Genomic DNA, 10,806 nt, shown 5'->3' on the forward strand with positions numbered 1-10,806 from the left:
AGAGTGGAGAAATGATCAATGTGTGTGTGCATTCCAAGTGCCTGTTTATAGAGTTTATTCAGTATGAGAATTTTATGTAAATGTCAAGTTGGTTTATGATGTATGTATGTAAGTGTATATACACATATCTGAATATGTTGGCGTGCTAGTTATTATGTATAAAACATCTAGGGAAGAAATCGATAATAGCCTGGAATAATGAAAAGAAAGTATTTGTATAAATATTTAGAGTGGCCGCAGAGACTAGTGTTAATATTGCCGTGTTTGTGCAGACTAGCTACTCCACTACTTTGGAAGTTCTTGTCTTGGTTTCCTCATCCAGAAAAGGTAGGTGTGTCGACTTTGGAGGGTGTAAGGATTGCATGAGATGATCCAGATAAAGGACTAATGGAGTGTCTGGTGTTATAGTAGATTCTCAATAAATGTAAATTGTTAGTTTTGTTACTTATGCCAAAGAACAGAAGATGGACCAAAGGGGCATTTGGAGTCAAAATGTGTCACTAATACAATCAGGTCAAGAGACACTGAATTGGATCCCCTGCGAAAAGGTGGAGGGAATCAAATGACGTCGACCGCCTTAGCAACAGGCCCCCCACAGAAGGTAAATTTCCATAGCCAATAGGAGCCCACGCTGTGGCGAAGGTAGCCAATGGACGACGGAAAGAGGAAGAGGGAGGACGCGCCAATTCTCTTGCCTTAGCCTCGGCCCTACAAAATGGCGGCGGCGGCGGCGTCGCTTTGTTTCCGCGGCTCCTGCGGCGGTGACAGTGGTAGCGGCCTTTGAGCTGCGGGGAAGACCCAGCACCAGCTACAGTGACTGCTAAGACTCCAGTGCATTTCTGTCGTAATCCGGTGCCGAGGTGCGCATATCGGCGCTCAAGTGTCGCAGAAGCCACAAGGCGTTCAAGCGAAAACATGACTGCTGAGCCCATGAGGTAAAGCGCAAACCCTTTTCATGGGCCTCAACGAGCTGGCCTAGGCACCGCTGCATCGAGTGTTTGGGAGCACTTTTGCTTGGTGGGTTAGGCCTAAGTGTTGCTTAGCGGAAAGAGGCACCATTTTTCTCTTTAGGTGAGAAGGGTTTCGGAATTTCGTTGGGAGGTTCCAGCGGGCGGCGGGGGGTGATGGGGGGGCGCGGCCTGTGCTGAGGTGCTTTTCCACGCTCTCCTTGCTGCGAGGCTTGGCTGCCTCCTCTGTTTATCCTTTGGTTGTCCGTACCCTTGAAATCCTGAAGACAGAGGCGGTGTTTGTTAACCTGGTCATTCTTCCCAATCGTTGGGCCCAGAAACTGCGTGCAGAAGGGGGGAGGGCTGGAAGAGGGGGAAGGGCGGACGCGCGGGCGGGAGGATGTGAGATGCTGGGATGATTTACTGGCATTTAGATTGCTGGAGAAGTACTTAGGCTCCGAAGGATTACCCTCCCCCGCGCAGCTCGTGGCGATCTTATTTTCCATTTACTATTTAATTTTTGGAGGAAGGTGTTGTCTTGCCAGTTGTCTGGATTCCTTTACTCCAGAATCCTGGAGGATGTCTTCGGATTTACCCTAGATGGGTGATACTAACTCAGGATTATGCTTTCAGAAGAACCCAGAGCACAATCTCAGGTGAAGTCCATCTTGATGGGCCAATTTAAAGTAGAATTAATTAGATCCTGTTTTTAAGAAATTTATCCCGTGAAGGCTGGGGAATGGGTTAACCTGGATTCGTGAGAAGATTTATCGCTGGTGTAGCTGTGCCTGGCAGGCAGCCTCTGACCAATGAGCCAGTTAGTTTGAGGCTGTTTTTCAGGAGTTTCTGATTTCTTTTCGGCTGTCAAATTTGGGTAGTTAATATGAAATGTGTAACATTTTTATATAGGTGGCTGGCTTGCTTTTCAGGTAGTTTGATATATGACTTTTAATCCCACAAAGTGAATCAAATTTTTCTACCCTGAGATGCATCCTTGGTGCCTTGGTGCACAATAAAATTATGGAGCATGGCTCACAATTAGTAGTTTGCATTCGATGATCTTATTACGTACGTTTTCAGAGAACTTTACTTAGAATGTAGAATTGGATAATATGCCTATTTTTATGCATTAACAAGCAGGAGGTAGATAATGATGGTTTCCTTATGTAGGAAAAAACATGGTTCTTTTTCTTTTTTCTTTTTGCGACAGGATCTTGCTATGCAGCCCAGGTGGGTCTGCAACACGGGCTGATCTTTTTACCTCATTTTCTCAAAGCTGGGTTTGCAGGCCTGTGCCACCACACTGACAACATAGCTCCTACAGATCCTTGTGTAAAAGTTGTGACTTTCATTTGGAATTTGTGTTTATTGATGCAAGTGTAACCTTCATTCATGTGGTATTGAGCCTGTCCAAGAGAAAACTAGTACAACTTGGTGGCTGGTTATTACATGTTTGTCTTCATATGTGTACATGAATGATGTACCTTATAGTTAAATATGACTTCTAGATTTTAGTAAACCTCCCCAAATCTACATTTAAACAGTAAGTTGGGTCAGGCATGGTGGTGCAGACTTGTGATCCTATCGCTGGGAAGCTGAGGCAGGAGCATTAGAAATTTGAGCCCAGTGATTTAGCCATACCCTGTGTCAAGAAAATAGACTGGTCCAGGCATGGTGGTGCACGCCTGTATTACCTGTATTGTCTGACAAGCAAGACTTTGTCTCAAAAGAAACAAAAAGAAAAACATTTGAGAAAGGGTCCCACTGTGTAGTTCAGACTGGTCTTGAACTTGCATTGATCTTCCTGCCTCAGCCTTCTGCATGCTGGGAATACATGTGCTAGCCACCATATACCCAGCTGGTTTTCTTCCTTTTTGCAATGTTTTGAGACTGTCGTTGTGTTGCCTAGGCTGGCCTTAACCTGTTGCACTCAGGTGATTCTCCTGCCTGCGCATCCTGAGTACCCAGGACACCTGACTTTTTTCCCTTTCTTTCAGGAAATAAGTTATGTATATGTTTTCTTATATAATAATTCATTTTATACCAGGATCACTTTTTCTCACTGGTCTTGAATTTTTGTAGATCCTGGTGATAATAGTAATAACCATAACTTACTTCAACTGCTTACTGTTGTTTTACCTATGTAGTATTGATTAATCTTCAAAGACCTATGGGTACTACATGGTTTTCACCATTTTATAGATGAGGAGGAAGCCAAGACACAGAGAAATCGAAGAATGTCAACCAGACTGTACAGCTTGCAGTTAGTGGAGCTGGTATTGAACCCAGTCTTGATATGAGAGCTTCTTTTTTTTCCATAATGGGGATTGAGTTCAGGGCTTTTGCCCTAAACTGTGTGTCCTAACTTTTAGAATTAAATTTGATTTTGAAAATTTTGAGACGGTCTGGTTGAATTGCCTAGGGTGGGCTGGAATTTGGGATCTTCCTGCTTTAGATTCCTGAGTAGTAGGGATTATAGGCAGATGCCATTGTACCCATCCAGAGGAATTTGTTTTGGTGGTAGTACTTGGGATTGAACCCAGGGCCTTTCTGCTGAGCTATACTTTTGGTCCATTTTTTGTTTTCATTTTCAGGTAGAATCTTGCCCAGGACCTTGCACTTTCTAGGCAGGTGCTTGCTTACTCCAGGTGGGACTGGAATTTGAGATTCCTGTCTCAGCCTCAAGTGCTGGGATTATAAATTTGCCCTGCCATTCCCAGATCCGAATTTGTATTCTTACTCACTATGCATTAATTCCTCCTCTAACTTCCAGGTCTAACTGGATTATGGCCATTTTAATTTAGTCCCAAGTGTGCAACTGATGGAAGAAGTTCGTGTTTGGTAATGGTCATTTATTACAGGCTTATGATTTTTCTAACTGTAATATTATAATTTTTATGTCCATATGTTCTGTAAAGTGAGATAGTGAAACATTTAATTCCAGGAACATCTTTGATTGAACTCAGACCCTTGCGCTTGCCAGGGAAGCCTTTATTCCACTGAGCCATCTCCCCGGCCCTCCAGGAAAATCTTAAACCATGTGAAAAACCTCTTGTAAAGAATCACATATATGCCATGCATGGTGGCGCACGCTTGTAATCCCAGGACTCTGGAAGCTGAGGCAGGAGGATTGTTGTGAGTTCCAGACCAGTTGGGGCTATACAGTGAACTCAAGGCCAAACTGAGCTGCATAGTGTGACCCTGTCCCAAAAAGACAGAAAACAGGTGCCGGGGAGGAGGCTCAGTGGAATAAGCGCTTCTGTGGCAAGCGCAAGGACCTGAGTTCAATCCCCAGTTCCGCCAAACAAACAAACAAACAAACACCCCCCCCCAAAAAAAAACCAAAACCTAAATAGATAGAAAACAAACGAACAAAAAAGAATCACATATAAGCTAGTATATAGTATATAAGTGTAGTGGTGTACACTTGTAGTTCTAGCACAATGGGAGGCTAAGGCAAGAGGATTGTAAATTTAAGCCCAGCCTGGGCCATTTAGTGATTTAGAAAGACCTTGTGTTAAAATAAAAAATAAACTGTATAATCCTAGACCTTTGGGAGGCTGAGGCAAGAGGGTCAATGTGAGTTTCAGGCCAGTTTGGGATAGATAATGAGTTCAAGCAGAGCCTGAATATATAGACCCTGTCTTAGCAAAACCAAACCAGAACAAAATAAAAGCAACAAAAATATGTGTCTGGGGATATAGTTCTGTCTCCAGTACTAAGAAAAAGCAAAAAACTATTTAGGGAATTAATTAAAAGTGGCATTCCTTGCTTATTAACTATGAAAGAACTAAGTGGATATTCAGAAGAGTTGTCTCAGGCTAAAGTATGTCATTCACCTCCCAAGCCATAATCAAAATTAAAGGAGAATCTGATAAGTAATGTTTCAGTATTTAACTCAGTTATCAACCCCACCTTTGGTTTTGTTTTGTCTCTTTTTTTGTACCGGAAATCTGACTCAGGACCTTGCGCTTGCCAGGCAGGTGCTTATGCCACTTAAGCTATATCTCTGACCCCTTGTCTTTTTTTATTTGTACATTTTATATAAATATACATAACAATGACATTCATCATAGAAATATTCTGTTGTTTTGGGACAGGATCTTGTCATTTAGCCTGTGCTAGTAGGCTAGACCTCATGATCCTCCTGCCTTGGGCCAGGGAGGTAGCTCAGTGGCATAAGCACCTGCCTGGTAAATGCAAAATCCCGAGTTCCAGCCCTGGTACCGGAAAAAAAAAATCCAGCTCCTGCCTCAGCCTGTTTGTCACTATACATGGCTCTGTATCATGCTTAATTCTCTTCCATTGTGAGGTGGAAATAATGTGAACAGTTCTATGTATTATCATTAATTTGATTTTGCATAATAGTTCCAAATTCTTTTTTTCTTTTTTTGCGGAACTGGGGATTGAACTCAGGCCCTTGCGCTTGCCAGGGAAGCGCTTATTCCACTGAGCCATCTCCCCGGCCCCTCTAAATTCTTTTTCTGCTCCAGATCTTTTTTTTTCTCCAAGTCTTCTGTTGAGTACTTAAAAGTAGGAATGGATTCATTTTAATTTGTACTTGTCTTTAAAAAAAAAAAGTTGGGCCGCGAAGATGGCTCAGTGGAATAAGTGCTTCCCTGGCAAGCACAGGGGCCTGAGTTCAATCCCCAGTTCCACCAAAAAAAACCAAACAAGAACAAAACAAAAATGTCAATCCCTGGTTCTGCCAAAATAAATAAATAAATAAACTTAAAAAAAAAGAAAGTTTCTAGGGGTGGGAAAATGGTTGCATTATCTCCGTGGTGTGAGAAACTAAGAGTAAATAAGAACCAAAATGTACACTAGATGTTGTGAAACAGAAAGGAATTGTTCAAAGGAAAAAACTAGTAGAAGGGGAAGGTGTTAGGGAAGGAAGGGAAAAGGAAAAAATGATTTAAAAAAGGATAAAATGGAAATAAAGCTTTGTAAATAGGAGAGGGAAGATGAGTTGAAGGAAAAAAAATCAAAATGTATCATGTTTAGGTACAAATGATGAATATGATCATTATGTATATCTAAAATGTACCAATAAGGGCTGGTGAGATAGCTCAGCAGTGTAAAGTGCCTGCTTAGGCAAGCTTGGGCAACTGCAGGGGCTGCAGTTCAATCCTTGACACTGCATACCGCACCAGCCCCACCCCCGCCCCACCTCCACTCCTGCCCCACCTCCACTCCCGCCCCACCTCCACTCCCTCCCCACCTCCACTCCCGCCCCACCCCCAGGGCTGGCTGAGCCTGCCACAAAAATAAATACATACATAAATAAATGAATGAAGTACTAACTAGAAAGTAGGTAACTCAATATACTTAGGAGGACTAAGTAGAAATCAACTTTAAGGGCCTGCTAGATAGCTCAGGAGACTAAAGTGTCTACTTAGGGCGCAGGGGTCAGGTTTGATCCTGGCCTGCTGTGCTGTTCACACCTGCAGGGCATGCTGAGATGGTGATTGAGACTGGGCGTGGTGGCACAGGCCTGTAATCTCAGCGCTTGGGAGGCTGAAAACAGGAGATTCACTACAAGTTGATCTATGTAGTGAGATCCTGTACACCCTGTACTAAAAATACAAAAAAACCCCCAAAAAACAGCTTTAAAAAACATATAGGAAGAGGCTGAGGCAGGAGGATTGTTGCGAATTTGAGACCAGCCTGGGCTATAAAGTGAGCTCAAGGGTAGCCTGAACTGCAAGACCATCTATCAAAGACAAGGAAGCCCCCTCAGAAACAAAAAAAACACACTCAAAATGAGCCGGATGAGGTGATGTAGGCCTGTAATCACTGCAAGTTCAAGCCCATCCTGTGCTACAAAGTGAGTTCAAGGCCAGCCTGAACTACACAGTGAGCCTCTCAAAAAAACCCCCATAAAACAAACCTAATTTTTTTTTTTTGCGGAACCAGGGATTGAACTCAGATCCTTGCGTTTGCCAGTCAAGCGCTTATCCTACTGAGCCATCCCCCCGGCCCCAATAAACCTAATTTTAAATACAGTGTAACACTGATGTAACTCAGCAAAATATCGCAATATGAATATGTCCATGTAATTGTTAATGGGTAGGTGCTATGGTTTGTGTCTGGATGTCCTCCCAGAGTCTCATGTCCTTTGGTGGCGGGGCTTTTTGGAAGTAGCTGAATCTAGACTTTGTAATTGATTCTTGGTCTAATGCTGGGATTAAGGGTGTGAGTACTTCACTGGCCCTAGGACAGTGGGCAAAGCAGCAGTTTTAGGGGCAAGCTCATACACTTATGAGAGTAGAAGTTGATCACCCTCCTTTTTGTACCAGGACTTGAACTCAGGGCCTCACACTTGCCAGGTATGTGCTGTGCTGCTGAGCTACATCCCTGGCCCTGCCCTGGCCCTTTTTTTTGTGGTACTAGGGATTGAACTCAGGTCCTTGTGCATGCTAGGCAAGCACTCTACCACTGAGCCACATCCCCAGTCCTTCCCTGAACCATTAAAAGACTGCCAACTGACCTTCAGTGTTGTTTTTTTTTTGGTTTTTGTTTTTTGGTTTCAGCTAAGGCTCTTTAAGAAACTTACAAGGAACCAGCAAAAATCATCCAGGCACTCTAACTCATCTGTTTAGGTGACTTAGAGTTAAAACTTTGCTTACTTTAATACTAAATTCTCCACCCAGAGGTGTTATGTCTAGCTACTTTTTCAATATGTCCTTAAGATTTTGAATGGAGCGTACTCAGAAATGTTAGCTCAGGCTTTTTTTTTTTTTTTTTTTTTTTTTGCGGAACGGGGGATTGAACTCAGGCCTTTGCGCTTGCCAGGCAAGTGCTTATTCTATGAGCCATCTCCCCGGCCCATGTTCAGAAATGTGTCCATCTCTATATGTGATGATGAATCTTCCCCATGTGAAAATGTATGAATTTCCTTAATAAGAGCCTCTTGTTTTCTTTGTTTAGGGAAAAAAATAGCCAGATGGCAGGAGCAAAGAGACTAAATCACCTGGCTCAGTCATATGCTGAAGAGTCACTACATTTTTATTCACTTTGGTAGTACTAGAAATTGAATCCAGGATCTTTACACTGAATTACATTCCAAACCCCATTGCTGTCTCTTTTTTTGTTTTTTGAGAAAATGGCTAAGTTGGTAAATGGCTTAAGTGAAACTAGAATTTGCCAGTCTATCTGCCTCAGCCTCCCAGAGTACTAGTGTGCGCCATCACCCTGGCTAAAGCATTTTTAAAATGTGGTCTTATGTATTGCTCATTGCTCAGGCTGAATTCATAATCCTGATTCTCATTCATATTCATTGTCTCTGTCTCTGTCTTTCTCTGTCTCTGTATCTCTATGTCTGTCTGTCTGTCTGTCTGTCTGTCTGTCTGTCTCTCTTAGACAGGGTCTTGGTATGTAGTTCAGGCTAGCTTTGAACTCACTTTGTAGAGCCTGGTTTTGAACTTGTAACTACCTTCCTGAGTGTCCCAGCATTATAAATGTGCCACCACACCCAGGTCAAGAGTGTTTCATTTTTATGAGTGTGATAAAAATTTAAGGAACACTGCTGCTGAGTGCCAGTGCCTTTCACTGAAAAGGCAGGCTGCTAAAACATGATTTGGCCTCATCTGCCTTATTCACAGGATTTGGCTATATACAGCTTTTGACTCTTCACCAAAATCAAAGCGACCATTTTAAAATTTTTTTGGCGGATCCGGGAATTGAACTCAGGCCCTCATGCTTGCCAGGGAAGTGCTTATTGCACTGATCCATGTCCCCGACCCCTCAAAGCAACCATTAAAGGTAAATGTTTTGAATTGATTCAAGACATCCAAGCAGCTACGATAGCGCAACTAAAGATACTCAAGTGAGAGGATTTCTAGCACTGCTTGGGAAAGTGGCAAGAATGATGGGATAAGTCTGTCTGAAATGAGGGGGAGGTTTGTTTACTTTTTTGGGTACTGGGGCTCGAATTTAGGACCTTGCATTTGCCAGGCAGGTGATTATACCACTGAGTTATCTCCTCGGCCCAGGGAGAGTAATTTTTTTTTTTTTTTGCGGAACTGGGGATTGAACTCAAGCCCTTGTGCTTGCCAGGGAAGTGCTTATTCCACTGAGCCATCTCCGCAGCCCTAGGGAGAGTATTTTTTAAAGTTAGGTTTATTGGTGTGTTCTAGGAATATATACACAATGATTACATACACCATAGAGAATTTTTACCTATATATAATGTATCTTGATTTTTTTTTTAAAAGGATTTTTTTTTTGATGGAACCGGGGATTGAACTCAGGCCCTTGTGCTTGCCAGACAAGCGCTTATTCTACTGAGCCATCTCCCTGGCCCCTTAAAGGGAAATATTTTGAGGGGAACTGATGGAATGTGCCTTTTACTCTATAATCAGTTTTTCTTTTTCTTTTTTTTTTGGCAGAACCGGGGATTGAACTCAGATCCTGGCGTTTGCCTGTCAAGCGCTTATCCTACTGAGCCATCTCCCCGGCCCTCAGTTTTTCAAAGAATGGTTAAACATTCACTGTGTTTTTGATTATGCCTTATATATAGGTAAATAAGCAGTTACAAAGCAGTACTAACTTCAAAACATATTATACTTGATTTTAGCCAGAACGTGCAGAAGTGACTTAAGTTTGTATAGATTAGAACGTGCAGAAGTGACTTAAGTTTGTATAGATTGTGCTAGCGTTATGCTTCCTGATCTAAAATGGCCCCACCTAGCCAGGACTGGTAGTGCAAGTCTACAATCCCAGCATTTGGAAGGCTGTAGTAGGATTGATTGCTGTGGGTTCCAGGCCAGCCTCGGCTACATAGTGTGTTCAAGTCCAGTCTGAGCTATGTAATGTCTCAATCCACCCCTCCCCGCAAGTGGTCACCAAAGCCTCATGTGCTTGGAAGGTGATTGGATTACAGGGCATTATAGCTGATTTATTGTTAGGATGGATGTTCTTGTCCAAAGTGACAGGTCACTAGGGGCATGACCTGGAAGGGTTTGTCTCCATTCCTGGCTCTTCCTTCTCTTTCTGCTTCTGGGCTAGTCCTTTTTTTCTCCTGGACCTGAGCAGCTTTTCTTTGTGCCAGGTCTTCTTCCATGTAGGTTTTTTTTTTCCCCCGGAACTCATAAACTTCTTTAAATTGTGTTAGACATTTGTGTCTCAGTGAATGAGAAAAGCGATTTAAGACAGTTAAGGATCAGAATGAAAGGAAGTCCTGATTTTGTTTATGTCTGGGAACATTTTACAAGAAGAAGTGTTATTCTTAATGTGTCCTGAATGAGCATTTAAACGTTGGCTGTTACACTTGGGAGGATGTAAACAGGACAATCACTAGAGTCCAGTCTACATAGTGAGACCCTGAACACTGTGTAGACCCTGCCCTAAATACAGAAAAAAAGATAAAAAAGGTTGACTGTTAGAGGGTAGTCTAGTAGAATGATTGATATGGCTAAAGATGTCTTATTTTCCATATTGCAGAAGAAAAAGACATGAATGCAAATGATTTTGGAGCAAGTTATGAAGTGATTTATATTAGTCATTTTTTTGGGTTTATGTGATATTTTTCCAAATTTAGTTCTAATATAGTGCCTATTTTGAAAATGTGAATTTGTTCTAAGATAGATATATACCGAAACAATTTGAACATGCTAATTTATTTTTATTTATTTTTTTCAGAACTGGGGATTGAACTCATGTCCTTGCTCTTGCCAGGGAAGTGCTTATTCCACTGAGCCATCTCCCTGGCCCCTTAATTTATATTTCTTTTTTTTTTTGTGGCAGAACCAGGGATTGAGCTCAGGTCCTTGCGCTTGCCAGGGAAGTACTTACTCCACTGAGCCATCTCCCTGGCTCCTTAATTTATATTTCTTTGTGAAGGATTTTTTTTAAATAT

At 42.3% G+C, this 10,806-nt stretch overlaps 1 protein-coding gene across 1 annotated transcript in view; it reads left to right on the forward strand.

Annotated features, from left to right (window-relative positions):
* The first annotated feature begins 710 nt into the window (after window positions 1–710).
* Atrx (ATRX, chromatin remodeler) overlaps window positions 711–10,806 on the forward strand; it is a 305,544-nt gene continuing 295,448 nt past the window's right edge. Inside the window, exon 1 of the mRNA XM_023708369.1 lies at window positions 711–935. Coding sequence (XP_023564137.1) covers window positions 916–935 — 20 coding nt within the window. The 5' untranslated portion in view covers window positions 711–915. The remainder of the gene's footprint in view (window positions 936–10,806) is intronic.

The sequence above is a fragment of the Octodon degus genome, unplaced genomic scaffold, assembly GCF_000260255.1.
Source record: "Octodon degus isolate 3935 unplaced genomic scaffold, OctDeg1.0 scaffold00353, whole genome shotgun sequence".
In the NCBI taxonomy this organism is placed as follows: Eukaryota; Metazoa; Chordata; class Mammalia; order Rodentia; family Octodontidae; genus Octodon; species Octodon degus.